This window comes from Drosophila sechellia, chromosome 2R, assembly GCF_004382195.2.
Source record: "Drosophila sechellia strain sech25 chromosome 2R, ASM438219v1, whole genome shotgun sequence".
Taxonomy (NCBI): Eukaryota; Metazoa; Arthropoda; class Insecta; order Diptera; family Drosophilidae; genus Drosophila; species Drosophila sechellia.
Window position 1 is genome coordinate 19925954 of NC_045950.1, and position 14934 is coordinate 19940887.

Sequence of the window (14934 nt, forward strand, 5' to 3'; positions counted from 1 at the left end):
CGGGTGTTTCTCGAATTCGCTATTCTACATAGTTCGGGATACTTTATTTTATTATTTATATTCGATTTCTTAAAGAGCTAAAATAGTACATTGTCATTTGGCATAGATGTTTTTGGCACAGTAGCATATCTATCTACATCTGCGCCCGCACTATCCGATAGGCAGGCTGACTATCGATAAAAGTATCTACTTCGTTGCATCCCTAGGTTGATACATAAAATAAAAAATATATAAAAAGTGAGTTAGTACTGGTATTAAAAGTAATTTTTAAGCTACAAATTGGTGAAATGCGAGCACGCAGAGACTAAGAACACTGGGAATCCGGAAAACAGTGGCTGGCGCGTCGGGTGCGATAGAATTGCCCGTTTTTCAGACCCCAAAAGTCGCTCCCAACCGAGTCGTGCACCTATAGTCTTGGCCCGAAGTTGCTCCCATGAATAAAAATGTTCGGTAATTTCACGGTAAACAATAACCATTGTCGAACGCAGGGAATAGTCGCGTTCGCACACGTAATTGCCATCGCGCAGAGATGTGATTCTCCCCTGCTGCCCCTCGATCTCGACCGACCTCCCGATTTTCGGACGTCCTGCGTCCTGCGACCTGCGACCTGCGTCCCATGTCCCTAAACCTGAAATCAGTGAAAAATCGTTCGCGCATGAATATCCAAAATACAATCCCATCCATCGAATTCAATCCATTCGAATCCAAACCAATCCAAGCAGATGCGTTGCGATGCGATGCGATTCCATTCCATTCGATTCAACTCGATTCGATCCGATTCTCGATGGTGTAGGTATAATATAGTTTTCCTAACCAAGTGTCAAAGAAATGGCAAATATTCGGACTCGGAGGCACGGAGCACTACGTATTGATATATGTACATACATTTATTTATGTACATCCATCCATTCACACATGCGAACCGAGAACTTGTGTATATATCTAAATACATTCGCACGTATATACGAGTAGATACACAACGGTGTGTACTCATATCTGTGAGATATATATGTGCCCGTGTCCGTGCCCGCTTAGATCCCGATTCCGATGCCGATGAATTTATGTACATATATTTACATTAAAATCTGCATATCTGCCACCACCCCCTCCGCCTATATATATGTATAGGGTATAGTACGTTCGTCTTCCTGCGACTCCCGTCGGTCGGCAATAATTGCTAGATTAAATACTCTTAATATACGCGTGCCCACACTCCTCCGTAAACCCACATTCGAGCTAATCGAATCCGAATCCGCGTATCGGGCCCATCCATTCCATCCGAGCCTCGACTGCAGATGGAATTATGTTGGGTTGGTATCTCTATATACATGCGTACCTGCTGCCCAGTATGCGCGAGAGTCCCACCCTCTCCGCCCCCTTCTTCACCTGTTACACTACGCCGATGTTGTGGATGTCGATGTGAATGAGAATGTGAATATGGCTGTGAATATGGATGTGAATATGAATGTGATGAATTCCAATAGCCCGACGCGAATGTACGAGCGCTGCGTGGAGTAATTTTTGATTTTGATTTTGGTTTTCATTCCGATTCCGATGCTTTGCGAGTGCTTTTGGGACCCGAAACCCAGTGACTCACGGGACTTTCGTGGGCGGCAATGTCAGCGGCGTCGCCTTGGCTTAGTAGGCACCCATTTTGGGCGCTACACTCGCGCGTACGCGGATGATATATGGGCTTTAAAGTGGATTCGGGGTTCTAGGCAATCGGATTCTAGCAATCGAAATGGGCTTCTTCTGGATAATCTCAGTTAGTGGGGATAGGGAGCTCTAGGATCGTTAGTTCTGAAAGTTCTGTTACTCATTTTTCCATCCACTGCACCATTGTACGAATGCAGCCTGCTGCGGAGATCCCCTGAAGCGCTGAGCCAACGCCAACGGTGGTGCCACTGAGATCGGAGATCGGAGATCGGAGACCGACGAGCACACAAGGGATTGTGGTTAGATCCGAGGAACCCGAGCACTCAGCTATACTGGAGCAGAACGGAGAAAGCACAAGGGGTGCCGAGTCGCCCGACGCGAACCAGGAAAACCGAGCGACGTGTTGGTGGACCCCGTGGGCTGCGATGGGTTGCTTTGGGTCGCCCACCTCCAAGCAGTCGGACGTGAACTCGGAGGACTCGAAGAGCCAGAAGCGCCGGAGCGATGCAATATCTAGACAGTTGCAGAAGGACAAACAGCTCTACAGGGCCACACACAGGCTGCTCCTCCTGGGGGCGGGCGAGTCCGGCAAATCAACCATAGTCAAGCAAATGCGAATATTGCATGTCGACGGATTTTCTGACTCGGAGAAGAAACAGAAAATTGATGATATTAAAAAGAATATTCGAGACGCTATCTTGGTGAGTTCCTCCGCGCCAGCCATCTAAGCCCAAACACTTGCTTAACTCTTTGCCAATCCCTTCTAGACTATTACAGGAGCCATGAGCACACTTAATCCACCTGTAGCTTTAGAAAAGAAGGAAAATGAACCCAGAGTGGAGTACATTCAGGATTACGCATCTAGTAAGAGCCTCTGCCGCCCCAACTTGAGTTCTTATTAAACATTATCTGCCCCGCAGGTCCGGACTTTAATTATCCTCCTGAATTTTATGAACATACAGAAGAACTATGGAAAGACAAGGGCGTTCTTCAAACCTATGAGAGGTCGAATGAGTATCAATTAATCGATTGTGCAAAATAGTAAGTAATGCCCACCCACATTTGACATCCTGCCATCGGTGTGTTGAGCCAAACGAATAGTTCTTGTAGCACTACAAACAGATTTAATTGTTTAATTTAATTCATCTCGGAGTGCATGCCAATTGTTCTGAAAGCTTAACTGTGTGTTTCACTTGGAAGTGCAGAAATTCAATGCGTTGGATCGAAAGTATGCAACTTTTAATTCTAACAAGTAAACCGCTTGATGAAGTAACCTTCAAATATCGTTGCATTGCTACAGTATGGCTATCTGTATAAATATAACCACAACCTAAACCTACTTTCGCATTCCAAACGTCTGTCTGTATGGGTTTTTAGAATGAGTCCAATCCTTTAAGGGAGTTAGTAGTCGAAGTAGTTCCAACTACACCATGCACATAGGATCGCACCATGCACATATCTGATCGTAACAATCATATGGTATTCAGATAGTATTCATACCTTTCCAAGTTGAGAATGCTTTTTGTTTAATTCCCTGACGAAACAAGATACTAAACACCTAAACAAATTCGTACTCACTTATGCACTTCATATTCCACTTTGAAGCTTCCTGGACCGAGTGAGCACAATCAAGAATCCAAACTACACCCCTAATGAGCAGGATATTCTTCGGTGCCGTGTTTTGACTTCTGGAATATTTGAAACAAGATTTCAAGTGGACAAAGTAAACTTTCAGTAAGTGTAAACCCAAGTGATATACCAATATTCTAGTCTATATTCCATTCTAATGATGTGATCCGTTCGCGTCCAGCATGTTCGATGTCGGTGGCCAGCGGGACGAGCGTAGGAAATGGATTCAGTGTTTCAATGATGTAACTGCTATTATATTCGTAACTGCGTGCTCAAGTTATAACATGGTTTTGCGGGAAGATCCCACCCAGAACCGACTTCGGGAATCTTTGGATTTGTTCAAGAGTATTTGGAACAACAGGTGAAACTGGCCACTTGTCGTAATCTCGAGGAATGGAAGCTAACGAGTTGTTCTTTCAGATGGCTTCGCACGATTTCTATTATACTATTTTTAAATAAGCAAGATTTGTTAGCAGAGAAAATTAAGGCTGGAAAAAGTAAATTGTCGGAATATTTCTCCGAGTTTAACAAATACCAAACGCCAAGTAAGTAAAATAGTATAACCCACAGTGGCCAGTCGGTGAGGGAGTCATCAGATCATCAGATCCGATTCAGATCTGGCCCAGAAATTCGCAATTCCTTCAAATTCGCAAACCATGCCCAAGTTAACTTAAGAAATTTAATGGATAATGTGTTTTGTCTAATTTCAAATGTGCTGTCGACACAGGTGACGCAATAATGGAATCCAATGACGACCCAGAAGTAATACGAGCAAAATATTTCATACGAGACGAGTTTCTGGTGGGTTATATCATATCTCCGTTCCTTCCTCCGCCAACTTAACTCATGAGATCTCTTTCTTATATAGCGTATATCTACCGCTAGCGGAGACGGAAAACACTACTGCTATCCACATTTCACATGCGCCGTTGACACAGAAAACATTAAACGTGTGTTTAATGATTGCAGAGACATTATTCAAAGGATGCACCTTCGTCAATATGAATTGTTATAGGTTATCCCCATCGCCGTAATGCAAGTAAATAAAAATATTAATGACTTACTGTTTTAAATATAATTATCAAATGTAATTTGTATTTAAATAGTCCCTTGATTAAAACAAAAAATTCGCTGCATTTAGATCTGGTATGACCTTTCACAAAACTCAACATTAAAGAATAATAAATAAACATGTTAATAACAGACACGCTTGTTTCGATTATTTTGGCTATTCTACCAGGATGCACCTGCTTTATTTTCTATAGTCCCTTGACATGAAGCATTTTAGTGTATTTCTGCTATCAGAGTCCGTATCCGTATCCGTATCCGTGGGCATTAACATTCACGCGCTATCGGAGGTATCACTAGACGAGCTGGTTGAGGATGCTGAAGCTGGCGGAGGCCTTGTCGATCTCGTCGAAGTTCCGCTTGAGCTTACTGCTCCAGGTGTCCTTGTACAGGGGGTCCATCCTCACCAGGTAGGGCACCAGGTCGCGGTGGTGGCCAGACCCGATCTTGCCGGGCGCGCACTGCTTCACCGAGTACTTCGTCTTGAACTCCGACTGGCTGCACTCGTAGCAGACGACCGTTTGTCCATTGGCAGCCGAAATCAATCTGGGGATCAGGGCATATGTTTCAGTGATTGTGTAGGGGATTAGTGAGTTCAGTGAGTAATGGCAAATAGCCGGGCAAGCAGGCACTTCGGCTGCCGGTGTAGCCACGTATTATTCGGATCTGTTATCTGCATATTTACATACATTATATATAGCGCCCATTTCGATAACATCAGGATAAGACCTGATAGCAGCAGCCCAGTCTCAGATATCTCATAGCACTACATATATATCTTTCGCACGACGGGCATTCATGTGCCACTATATCCACTCACCTCACTATAAAGGGTCCATCGTACTTCTTCGAGCCAGCTTTTTGGGGCAGCATGTGTTAGCAGTGGTAAGGGATTAGTCTAGATTTTTGAAATTTACATGAATGACTCTCCTCTGGAGGGCGAAAGTAAAACTCTTTACAAATGCAATAATTTATTAACAATTAGGAGCTACATCATTTTATATGCACATATAAAATAAAGACCAGGCTGCTTATTTACATTTCATTTTCATTTCGGTCCTCGATATTGTCAAAGTCAATGGAGTGGTGCGTAAGCGGAAGCGGAAGTTGGGTCTGTGGCGGTTTCTAGTCGCTTAGCAGCTGTCTACTCTGCGTCCGTTTTATCAAGTGGCCGCCGCCAATGCTGTCCAAGCCGCGCTTCGAAACCGTTCTCGAGAAGAGCTCTTGCAAGGACTCGGGGCTCTTGTTTTTGGACAGAAAAATATTTACATTTCGTTGGAAGAGTTTGTAAAACTCGTTAAACAACGGCGATGTGGAAAGGTCGTCGTTGGGAAGTCCGGTTTGTCGTAAACTCACGCCGTTTCCGTTACACAATTCTCTTAACACTGGCAGATCTGATCGAAATCGAAATAATAAGAAATTAGGACTTAAGGGCTTTGTACACAAGCTAGGCTGTGGGCTATGCTAATTGAAAAAGTTCGATTATATGTATATATGTACAAGCTGGTTCTCAGTGTGAGTTTCCTTCAATGCCTCGTTGTTACCTTCACAAAGATATTTTCCATCCAGCAGTTCGTCGTTGGAAATATCCTAAAACATTGTCAGAGCTATAGTAAGTGTAGTCCGTTTACAGAAGCCCGTAGCTTTCCGCTGGATATTCTCGAAAGCACTTCAAAAACCCATTCGATCTGCGTACGTACCACACTGGGCGCTGCGTGAATGAAGTTCAGGAACACCGATACCACCGCCAGGAGCACATATAGATTCATGATTCCAGCCGTTGACCGTTAGCCTGGTGCACTTGGGAGCGATTTGAAGATGACTGTGCCGATTTGCCGCGCCGCGGTTCGTTTTATACCCGATTCGGGGCAAACATCCTCTGACTTAAACAGGGTGATGGCAAATTTATGATGCAGATAACCACCGACGACAGCTAAAAGACCGCAGGAACGCACCCGTTATTAACGGCTTAGTGGCTCGATGGCTTGGTGGCTCTGGCTCGATGGCCGTGGGTTGGGTGGGCCGACCCAGTGCGGTCTCCTTTATGCTCTTAATGCGTCACTTGCACCATATTTCTAGCCACTAATGGTAAGTACTCCCACAAACAGAGCGAGAGTGTCAAGATTTCAGCAAACATGCGTGCACTCGCACATATGTTCGATTATTAGATTTAATTTTCATTTGCACAACACCATAAAGGTCCCTGTGTCTGCTGTCGTCGTCGGTTCCCGGTTAATTGAGTTAGCCGCGAATCCCATTCATCTGCAAGCGTTGGTTGGTTGGTATGTGAAATATTTTAAAGTTGACTTTCCTTTGTGACGAGATATCACCATTATGAATCGGTTTGGAATTGGCTAAAATTGGGAAACAATTATTATGCTGTTGCTCTTTACTTACTGTCATTTTTCACAAAAAAAACTTTATTTAATCTAAAAGACATATTCGAAATCATCTTTTCCGATTCGAAAAGAGTTCCGAAATTTACCGTTTTAGATACCCCCAACGAAAAAATTAATCGATTTGCACGCAAATGCGACATGAATCACCCTGTTTGCCGACTATCATAATGTTTTCTTCTTAGTATTTTTCGACTCGTAAAATCGGCACATATATTGCGAAATGTCGAGATTTCTTCTGAACAAAAGATTCGTTCCGAGCCTGTTCCAGGTACGTTCTGGAACCTTCGAAATCCCTGCAATGGCTTAACGCCTGCTAATATATCTACTTGCAGCAAGACTTCCTGCTCGCCGGCTCATGGATTCCGTCGCAATCTCGGAGGGGAAAGGCCTCCACCCCGATAAACATGTGTGTTATGTTTGTGCCCCAGCAAGAGGTAGGTTCCATTGCCTGACCACGGTCGCCCGCAGCTCACTCCAATCCGATCCGCTCCGCTCCGTTTTCCAGGCCTGGGTGGTGGAGCGCATGGGGCGCTTTCATAGAATTCTGGACCCCGGACTCAACATACTAGTCCCGGTGGCGGACAAAATCAAATACGTTCAGAGCCTGAAGGAAATCGCCATAGATGTGCCCAAACAGAGCGCTATTACCTCCGACAACGTGACCCTGAGCATCGACGGCGTGCTCTACTTGCGCATCATTGATCCGTACAAAGGTAGGTCCACAATTCATACGCACCGGCACGTCACCACATCTGTTATATCACCGTTAAGCCTCGTACGGCGTGGAGGATCCAGAGTTCGCAATAACACAACTGGCCCAGACGACGATGAGATCGGAGCTGGGCAAGATGTCCATGGACAAGGTCTTCCGCGAGAGGGAGTCCCTCAACGTCAGCATCGTCGACTCGATCAACAAGGCGAGTGAGGCGTGGGGCATCGCCTGTCTGCGATACGAGATCCGTGATATCCGAGTAGGTCACATCCTTCAGTTGACTCTCAAGTAGAGAGATTAATGGATCGTGTCCCTTTTCAGCTGCCCACCAGGGTTCACGAGGCGATGCAAATGCAAGTGGAGGCCGAGCGGCGAAAGCGAGCCGCTATTCTCGAATCGGAGGGTGTTCGCGAGGCCGAAATCAACATAGCCGAGGGCAAGCGGAAGTCCAGGATTCTAGCCTCCGGTAAGCGGCAGTGTTCCTCACAGAATGTACGTAGTGTACTCATGGTTCCTTCTTCCACAGAGGCCGAGCGGCAGGAGCACATCAACAAGGCCAGCGGAGAGGCGGCTGCCATTATAGCCGTGGCGGATGCCAGAGCACGCAGTCTACTGGCCATAGCGAAATCCTTATCCCACCTTGTAAGTATTTCGACGTGGGACTCCACCAACTCTCAATTTCGGTTAGGTAGAATGCTAGGCCAATTCTTTCAAAAACTCTTTGGCATCACACAACAAACAAATACTCGAATTTGGAGATGTTTCAATCAGAGTATCAACAACGATTGCTTCCGGGCGTCGCCGGGGGCAAAAGGGAGGATCTCGATCTGCGCTGCATTCCCACACGAGCTGGTAACCACTGGAACCGGAACTTTGTCAATGCTCCGGGAAACTCCAGTGTGTGCGAGAGCTCCGTGTACTCCTGTCTGTTGCGCAACGAGTTCCTGGACGAGAACATCACTTCCTTGGAGAACTGCGAGGAGAGCGTACAGGTTCATGGCCAGACGGATGATTTTAGGAATCGGCATAATCGTATCTTTGGTTTTGCCAGCGGCTCTTCGCCGCCAGTACGCACACCATTCGTCAACATCAGCGAGAGCAGCCAGCGGCTGCTCAGCATCTTCAAGAGACCCGTACGCCGACTGCCACGTCGCCCATACAAGATACTCGATGCGCCGGAGCTGCAAGACGACTTCTACCTGAACCTTATTGACTGGTCGTCGAAAAACACCCTGGCCGTTGGTCTGGGGTGCTCGGTTTATCTCTGGAGTGCCGTCAGTGGTCAGGTGACGCGTCTATGCGACTTCAACAATGAGGATAACCTGATTACAGCAGTTAGCTGGCACGGTGAAGGCCGGCATGTGGCCATTGGCACCCAGTCCGGGTACGTGACCATTTGGGATGCTGAGAGCCAGAAGCAGATGAGCCGACTGGACGAGCACTCTGCGCGTGTAACGGCTCTAGCTTGGTGCGGCAACCAATTGGCCAGTGGCTCCCGCGACCGCTCCATTTTGCAGCGGGATGTCCGCAATCCCCCGACGCACATAACCCGCTGCTTGCGCGGGCACAAGCTAGAGGTGTGTGGCCTACAGTGGTCGCCCAGCAATCGATACTTGGCCAGCGGTGGCAGCGACAACCGCCTGTTGGTTTGGACCGACGACCGGCCGGAGCCCATTTACGCCTTCGACGAGCACAAGGCGGTGGTCAAGGCGCTGGGCTGGTCGCCACATAAGTCCGGTCTTCTGGCCAGTGGCGGTGGGTCCGCCGATCGCTGCTTGCGCTTTTGGAACGTGCTCACCGGGAAGCTGGTGAAGTGCATCAACACCGGCGCCCAGATCAGCAACCTGGCCTGGGCCAGGGATTCCCGAGAGCTGGTTACCACCCACGGACACGCGCAGCCACAGGTCATTGCCTGGCGTTATCCCTCGCTGAAGCAGGTGGCCAGGCTCTCCGGGCACACGCAGCGGGTACTCCACCTGTCCGTGAGCCCGGACAACGAGTCCATAGTGACTGGCGGCGCAGATGAGACTCTTCGCTTCTGGACCGTTTTCACCAAACAGAAAATATCCAAAGAGCCAAACTCCGTGCTCCGTTTGTTTAATGGCATAAGATGAGGACAAAATTGCGACGTATTCCTTGTGATACCATAAATTATATTTGTTATCATCTAAAGTCTCATATGTCTCTTCATTTAAGATCGTCGTTTTCGTCTTCTGCATTTCAGGATGGACAGAATGCTGCTTCCCTCACGTTGGCGGAGCAGTACATTGGAGCCTTCAAGAAGCTGGCCAAGACGAATAACACCATGATCTTGCCCTCGAATCCCGGGGATGTTAATGGCTTCGTGGCCCAGGCCCTGGCGGTGTACAACCACGTTTCCCACTCTAACCAGGCCACCAAGTCATCGGAAAACGTGAAGGGTGTGGGCGCCTGCCTGAACGCAAAGAGTGTTGAGTACAAGGAGTTGCAGGAGGATAAGAGCAGTGTGAAAATGAATATTGAATAGGAATGAATAAACGGTTGTTGCTATTACATTTGGCCCACTCATAGTTGTTATTATCAAGGCGAGGATATTAGATTTTGGTTGAACAAAGGCCTATTTATTCACTTTGGAAGGTACTTCAACAGTCGAACCTCATGCGACAGCCACAAAGCGAAACTCAGAAGAATAAGCGAGCCCGACTGGTGAGCCGTCGCCAGAGGCACGGGCACGTAGCTAAGCAAGGTGGTTACGCCAAGCGTGGCCTGCGTCCAGGCCATGGCCACCACGGCGTTGATGGCCCATTTGGCGCGCTTGGGCAACTGCATCCTTCTGGTCACCAGCCACAGCGCGGTGGTGAGCGTTACTGTGCTAATTCCAAGGATGCGGTGATTGAACTGCACCGTCGTCGGATTCTCGGTGATGTTCTTCTGTATGGGCGCAAACGTCCACATATCCTCGGGAATCCACTTGTCGCCCATCTTCGGGAACGAGTTGTACACGAGTCCGGCGTCTAGTCCGGCAACAAAGGCTCCAGAAATGGCAGTCAGCAGGACCATTGCTTTCGTCAAATGGGTCAGGCCCTTGATATTAAATGCTTTCTTGGCTTGAATCACGAATGTGTTGGTGGGAATGAGCAGGGACATGGCCTTCGACAGGGAGAGTGAGTACAGGACGAAGGCAGCTGCCAGGTGGGAGGCCAATCTATACTGGGAGACCCGTGGCACGTCGTTGGGATCCTGGAACCTGTCCTCTAGCCCGGACTTGACCATGTACCATCCCATCAGACCTTGCAGTCCAATCAGAGTGCCCAGGAGCAGGACGCTCTTCTTGGTCTTCGCACAGAAGTATCCCTTTCTCCAGAAGTAAACAGCGGGCACAAGGAAGAACCCGCCGATGGCACGTCCCCACATCCTGTGCATGTACTCCATCATGAAGATGAACTTAAACTCCTCCACGGTCATATTTACATTCTTTCTGAAAGCAGAGGTTTGCATGTAGTTCCTGGCGTTGGATGAATCTGGGGAGTACTCACAGCTTGTACTCTGGGTATTGCTGGTAGAGATTGAACTCCTGCACCCATTCCTCCTGGGTTCGGGGCATACGTTCACCCGTCAGCTTCCAAGTGACCATGGACAGTCCGGACTCAGTCAGTCGGGTTACTCCGCCTGGAAGGGATTCACTTTCGCAAGGAACTACAAACTTTACATTAAGTTATCGGTTACCTAGACCAACGGCCACGAAGACCATGCCGCTGACTCCCAGGAACCATCTTCCGACGGTCTTGTCGCTCTTCGCAGTGCTGATGGGCTTTATCGCTGGGATTTCCTGCAAGGTGGGGGGCATTAACAAATATTAATTTATTAATGACAAGACTCATTTTTATATGTAATAAGTGTGAACCTTTATCGCTGTTTGCGCAATCGTCTGATGAAGTCGGGGGACTGGTACCACTAGCTTTATGAGACTGGTTCTCTTCTGGAGCAATCGCAGCATTGTGTTATTTCAGGTTTAGAGAGATTAACTTAGGCTTACAGCGAATATTTAAGGATATATTTTGTTTTTAACTATATTTACAAAGCCGCTGGCAAGTGTGACCGCAGCCGCAGGCATGCGCATATACTGAAATCATTTTGAAAAGTACCGGCTGGATAGCCTGGCCACATTATATCAGTTTTGTTAATAAAAACAATTTTTGCGGCTTCCTATTCACAATTTCGCCGAATAAAATGGAAACAATATTGAACACGCAGTTCGATCAGCTGCAAAAGGCCATAGAGGGAATTAAGGAGGCGAAGAGCAAGGTAAGTCCGATTTTCATGCCCGAGTACAGTTCTAAATCCGTCCAAATCCGTCACGAGCAGGGACAATCCACGGATGAGGCTCGCATTGCCACCACATTGATGTTCGTGGCACTGAAGCACGCCAACCGCGAGGTGAAGCACAAGATCAAGGCGGGGCGCGACAAGCTACACCTGGAGAAGTGCAAGGTGGACCTCAGCCGGCTGCAGCTGCAGAATCTCCTGTACGAAGTGAGCCACTTGAAGAAGGAGATTGTGCGCTGCCAGAAGTTCAAGAGCAGGGACACCAGCTTGGAGCTGCTCTCGGACGCCGAGTACTCCAGCGAGCTGCCAGACATGGCCAAGGACGAGGAGGAGTTGTCCAGCCACAAGCAGCACCTTCATCGCCTCGACTGCGAGCTGCGTCTGCGAAAGGCACTCGACAAGCAGTACAGCGCCCTGCTGAGCTCCAAGCAGGAACTGCTCCAGGACAATCTCAGCCACGCCCAGCGGTATGTCTCGTTCGCACCCGCCTTGCGCACTCTGCAGAGCGCCACAAAGCCGCTGCACGATGCACTCCAGCTCTCCCTAGACGTGGAATGGAAGCTAAGCGCAGTGGTCAAGTACCTGCCCAAGCCGCTCTACGTTTTCTTCATTGTCCTGCAATCGCTGCAGCGGGTCAGCGACGAGCAGTCCTTCACCGCCGAGGTGGTTGGCTATGAGAGCGAGGCCCAAATGCAAGAGCTGCTTAAGGAGAAGAAGTGCTCCACATTGAACTACAGACAGGAAAGTGGAGAGCGGGATAAGATTGCGGAAAAAACCAACTTGGACGAGGCACTCGCTCCTCATCCACTACACATTTGCTTGACGGTAGGAAGACACGGTTTACTAGTTCCAAAACATTTATTAATCTAAACTTTGAAGATTGGAGCCGCTGGATCGAATCAGCTCGTTTTGCAGATTCGCTACTTCGACTTGATCAAGTGTGCCACTGTCTGGGGCCAACTTAACTGCTCCGGGAATTCCAACGGCCAGGCGTAAGTTTGGAACACACCTGGAAAAGAATCGCATAAATAATTTGGCATTTTTCCACAGTGACGCAAACTTCGTTCACCACCTCTTGCGGCATTTGTACCCCAATGACTTGGGCAATGAATTACCCATTCCGGGAATCCAATACGAGGTAAGATTTTCCGTATCCAACGTTGTACAATTAATGAAACTACGCTCTTCCAGCTACGAAGCTCGGATTTAACAGCCGAGGAATGTGTGCGCTACCTCAAGGCCAAGGACTACGGAAAACCCTTCTGTTGGCTGCAAAGCATGTGCTCGATTGCAACCGTCAACAGTTCGATGCTGTACAACCACGAACTGAACTTGAACAAGAACACCAAGGAGATTATTAACCGCATTGCCAGGCGCTTGAACTCTTGGCAGCGCTTAAGCCAGCAGATTCGCGGGCTGACCTTCAAGGATATCGATTTGTATAGCTTGAAGGAGAACATCTATCCAGCCGGCCTGTCGTGCAGCCTCGTCCAATGGACTGCCATCACACACGAGGAGCTTCACTCGCAAATTTCAGACGCACTGAATACTTCGACAGCGGACAAGGGTATTACGTACAACTCTTACCGCGCTGTCATCGTCCGGGGATCCGCCAAAATGGAGTGCTTCATCAGAATACCAAGTAACTATCCACTGGAGATGCCTCTATGGATTCTGAATGTGCACTGGAACGGATGCCTTACCGCGCAAAACAATTCGGCCATCAAGGTTAGAGCTTGTCGAGCTATTATCCTTCAATTAGCTTTTAAACTTGTAATCCTCAGATGATGGAGTTCTGGACCAACTCCCTGCAGCCCAAGCAGTTAGAGCCCAACCACTGCGTCTTGTACGCGCAGCTCTTCCGCACCATATACAGCTTCGATATATTCCTCGAGACCGAGGGATCCATGCAAAACACAATTGAGTACAACAAGGAGAAGCCTTACATAAGCGCCTTCGCCAAGCGGAGCCGCTCACGCCCCTACAAATACATCAAGAAGGGATCGGTCTACGCGTTCAAGCAGTGACAGTTGAATAACGAATTTGTACAACACAAAGCGCCAATGCAGTTACTAAACGTTCTCACAGTTGCGTTTATTACGATTAGTAATACAATAAATAAGTAACATTTAAAGCTAGCTACGGCTTCATTGGCAGTTGATCTTCTGGGAAGAGGTCGCCGCCAAGGATCCGGGAGGTAGGGCCGTCGCAGAAGGGTTCTCAACCGCCTCCCGACTCTCGTCCGGCATCACTTTGTCCACGACGTGCTTGACGATCAGCCCGTCGTCACCCAGATAGCAGACTGAGTAGCCGTCGTACCACGCCTCCTGATCCTTCAGCACCTCCTTCAGCTGCCAGATCTTGTACTTCCAGAACTGGAACATGACCTTCAGGCCGGAAATGCCCCGCACTCGCCACCGTATCCGCACTGTGTAGTCGTCCTGGTGCTTTGTGATCTTGAGCACCTCAAACTTCACGTAGGCGTACTTAAGATGGCCCACCGTTCGCAGGATGGCGATCTGTTTGACGTAGTGGTACAGGCCCACAGTGTGCTTGCCCGTAATGTTGTTCTGGAAGATCAGGCCCGGGCTGTAAATGGAGTAGTCTAGGGGCTCCACGAACAGCTTTGGCAGCGTGGTCCTCAGGACCTCGTAGGCTCTATCCAAATCCTCGGGCTTACGCTCGTTCTCCTTGGGGTTCCCGGGCAGCCTCTCTGCTTTGGTGCTCTCGTAGGCCCTTCGACTTTGCTGGAGGTTATTGGCGGCATGGCTGTTTAACAACTGTTGTGGACACTTCGCCGGCGCTGAAGCACTTAGCCGCATGGCGGACGCCCACGCCCGCTCCTTGGAGCAGCAGTTGGCCATCCAGCTGCTCCTTCTTATTGATGAAATCCCGAAATTTCGCAACATCTTGCGAGGACTTTGTGTGCTACTTCCTTCACCGGAATTGGGTTTCCCTCGAATCAGATCTGCCTCGTCTGCAGATCACACCATTCAAATTGGACTTAGATCCTGGATACTCGGCTATTTTTCGTTTGCGGCCCTAAGGAATCTGACGTGCTCGTGTTTAGGTAACAACATTTGGAAATAAAATACTCGGCAAAAATCATATGGTCGTTGGGCCGCAGTGTGGCCAGACTGTGTGTAACGACCTAATGGCTGAGAG

General features: G+C 48.4%; 7 protein-coding genes across 10 annotated transcripts; 4 read left to right on the forward strand and 3 right to left on the reverse strand.

Moving 5' to 3' along the window:
* Positions 1 to 160: 160 nt before the first annotated feature.
* On the forward strand, positions 161 to 4382 carry LOC6615810 (G protein alpha s subunit). 3 transcript variants are annotated; one of them, XM_032716939.1, is made up of 9 exons: positions 161 to 237; positions 1854 to 2357; positions 2424 to 2520; positions 2577 to 2697; positions 3262 to 3390; positions 3467 to 3646; positions 3706 to 3830; positions 4013 to 4086; positions 4154 to 4382. In XM_032716939.1, the coding sequence occupies exons 2-9, from the start codon at positions 2082 to 2084 to the stop codon at positions 4298 to 4300; spliced, it is 1149 nt and encodes a 382-aa protein (XP_032572830.1). In that variant the 5' UTR covers positions 161 to 237; positions 1854 to 2081; the 3' UTR covers positions 4301 to 4382. The 3 variants fall into 3 exon arrangements, with proteins under 3 accessions (XP_032572830.1, XP_002040180.1, XP_032572829.1); XM_002040144.2 differs by having other exon boundaries at positions 165 to 237; positions 4004 to 4086; XM_032716938.1 differs by lacking the exon at positions 161 to 237 and adding an exon at positions 320 to 450 and having other exon boundaries at positions 4004 to 4086.
* Positions 4383 to 4504: 122 nt separating this feature from the next.
* LOC6615811 lies at positions 4505 to 6240 on the reverse strand. 2 transcript variants are annotated; one of them, XM_002040145.2, is made up of 4 exons: positions 6054 to 6240; positions 5898 to 5943; positions 5174 to 5210; positions 4505 to 4899 (listed from the first exon to the last, which is right to left on the reverse strand). In XM_002040145.2, exons 1-4 carry the CDS (start codon positions 6120 to 6122, stop codon positions 4650 to 4652), a joined length of 402 nt encoding a protein of 133 aa, XP_002040181.1. In that variant the 5' UTR covers positions 6123 to 6240; the 3' UTR covers positions 4505 to 4649. The 2 variants fall into 2 exon arrangements, with proteins under 2 accessions (XP_002040181.1, XP_032572833.1); XM_032716942.1 differs by lacking the exons at positions 4505 to 4899; positions 5174 to 5210 and adding an exon at positions 5305 to 5747 and having other exon boundaries at positions 6054 to 6211.
* A 516-nt stretch (positions 6241 to 6756) lies between these two features.
* LOC6615812 (stomatin-like protein 2, mitochondrial) lies at positions 6757 to 10002 on the forward strand. The gene is made up of 7 exons (XM_032716940.1): positions 6757 to 7020; positions 7085 to 7186; positions 7258 to 7465; positions 7524 to 7723; positions 7786 to 7930; positions 7991 to 8106; positions 9689 to 10002. The coding sequence occupies exons 1-7, from the start codon at positions 6973 to 6975 to the stop codon at positions 9968 to 9970; spliced, it is 1101 nt and encodes a 366-aa protein (XP_032572831.1). The 5' UTR covers positions 6757 to 6972; the 3' UTR covers positions 9971 to 10002.
* Positions 8114 to 9682, forward strand: LOC116800673 (fizzy-related protein homolog). The gene has a single exon (XM_032716937.1). The coding sequence runs from the start codon at positions 8223 to 8225 to the stop codon at positions 9576 to 9578; it is 1356 nt and encodes a 451-aa protein (XP_032572828.1). The 5' UTR covers positions 8114 to 8222; the 3' UTR covers positions 9579 to 9682.
* On the reverse strand, positions 9994 to 11546 carry LOC6615813 (cytochrome c oxidase assembly protein COX15 homolog). Its single transcript, XM_002040147.2, has 4 exons — positions 11348 to 11546; positions 11170 to 11272; positions 10980 to 11112; positions 9994 to 10921 (listed from the first exon to the last, which is right to left on the reverse strand). The coding sequence occupies exons 1-4, from the start codon at positions 11438 to 11440 to the stop codon at positions 10069 to 10071; spliced, it is 1182 nt and encodes a 393-aa protein (XP_002040183.1). The 5' UTR covers positions 11441 to 11546; the 3' UTR covers positions 9994 to 10068.
* Positions 11547 to 11604: 58 nt separating this feature from the next.
* Positions 11605 to 13907, forward strand: LOC6615814 (THO complex subunit 5). Its single transcript, XM_002040148.2, has 6 exons — positions 11605 to 11748; positions 11809 to 12594; positions 12649 to 12761; positions 12820 to 12907; positions 12961 to 13497; positions 13554 to 13907. Exons 1-6 carry the CDS (start codon positions 11674 to 11676, stop codon positions 13794 to 13796), a joined length of 1842 nt encoding a protein of 613 aa, XP_002040184.1. The 5' UTR covers positions 11605 to 11673; the 3' UTR covers positions 13797 to 13907.
* Positions 13834 to 14917, reverse strand: LOC6615815 (uncharacterized protein C6orf136 homolog). The gene has a single exon (XM_002040149.2). The coding sequence runs from the start codon at positions 14676 to 14678 to the stop codon at positions 13917 to 13919; it is 762 nt and encodes a 253-aa protein (XP_002040185.1). The 5' UTR covers positions 14679 to 14917; the 3' UTR covers positions 13834 to 13916.
* Positions 14918 to 14934: the final 17 nt, after the last annotated feature.

Bases quoted from the DNA above. Each gene is read 5' to 3' on its own strand.
- LOC6615810 (XM_002040144.2), top strand. From the start codon at position 2,082: ATGGGTTGCTTTGGGTCGCCCACCTCCAAGCAGTCGGACGTGAACTCG. The intron at 2,521-2,576 runs GTAAGAGCCTCT...TCTGCCCCGCAG, and splicing joins CATTCAGGATTACGCATCTA to GTCCGGACTTTAATTATCCT. The intron at 3,647-3,705 runs GTGAAACTGGCC...TTGTTCTTTCAG, and splicing joins AAGAGTATTTGGAACAACAG to ATGGCTTCGCACGATTTCTA.
- LOC6615811 (XM_002040145.2), bottom strand. From the start codon at position 6,122: ATGAATCTATATGTGCTCCTGGCGGTGGTATCGGTGTTCCTGAACTTC. The intron at 5,944-6,053 runs GTACGTACGCAG...ACAATGTTTTAG, and splicing joins TTCACGCAGCGCCCAGTGTG to GATATTTCCAACGACGAACT. The intron at 5,211-5,897 runs GTAACAACGAGG...TGCCCCAAAAAG, and splicing joins TGGAAAATATCTTTGTGAAG to CTGGCTCGAAGAAGTACGAT.
- LOC116800673 (XM_032716937.1), top strand. From the start codon at position 8,223: ATGTTTCAATCAGAGTATCAACAACGATTGCTTCCGGGCGTCGCCGGG.
- LOC6615815 (XM_002040149.2), bottom strand. From the start codon at position 14,678: ATGTTGCGAAATTTCGGGATTTCATCAATAAGAAGGAGCAGCTGGATG.
- LOC6615813 (XM_002040147.2), bottom strand. From the start codon at position 11,440: ATGCTGCGATTGCTCCAGAAGAGAACCAGTCTCATAAAGCTAGTGGTA. The intron at 11,113-11,169 runs GTAACCGATAAC...AATCCCTTCCAG, and splicing joins CTTCGTGGCCGTTGGTCTAG to GCGGAGTAACCCGACTGACT. The intron at 10,922-10,979 runs GTGAGTACTCCC...CTCTGCTTTCAG, and splicing joins CAATACCCAGAGTACAAGCT to AAAGAATGTAAATATGACCG.
- LOC6615814 (XM_002040148.2), top strand. From the start codon at position 11,674: ATGGAAACAATATTGAACACGCAGTTCGATCAGCTGCAAAAGGCCATA. The intron at 11,749-11,808 runs GTAAGTCCGATT...CGTCACGAGCAG, and splicing joins TTAAGGAGGCGAAGAGCAAG to GGACAATCCACGGATGAGGC. The intron at 12,595-12,648 runs GTAGGAAGACAC...TAAACTTTGAAG, and splicing joins CACTACACATTTGCTTGACG to ATTGGAGCCGCTGGATCGAA.
- LOC6615812 (XM_032716940.1), top strand. From the start codon at position 6,973: ATGTCGAGATTTCTTCTGAACAAAAGATTCGTTCCGAGCCTGTTCCAG. The intron at 7,931-7,990 runs GTAAGCGGCAGT...CTTCTTCCACAG, and splicing joins GTCCAGGATTCTAGCCTCCG to AGGCCGAGCGGCAGGAGCAC. The intron at 8,107-9,688 runs GTAAGTATTTCG...TCTGCATTTCAG, and splicing joins CGAAATCCTTATCCCACCTT to GATGGACAGAATGCTGCTTC.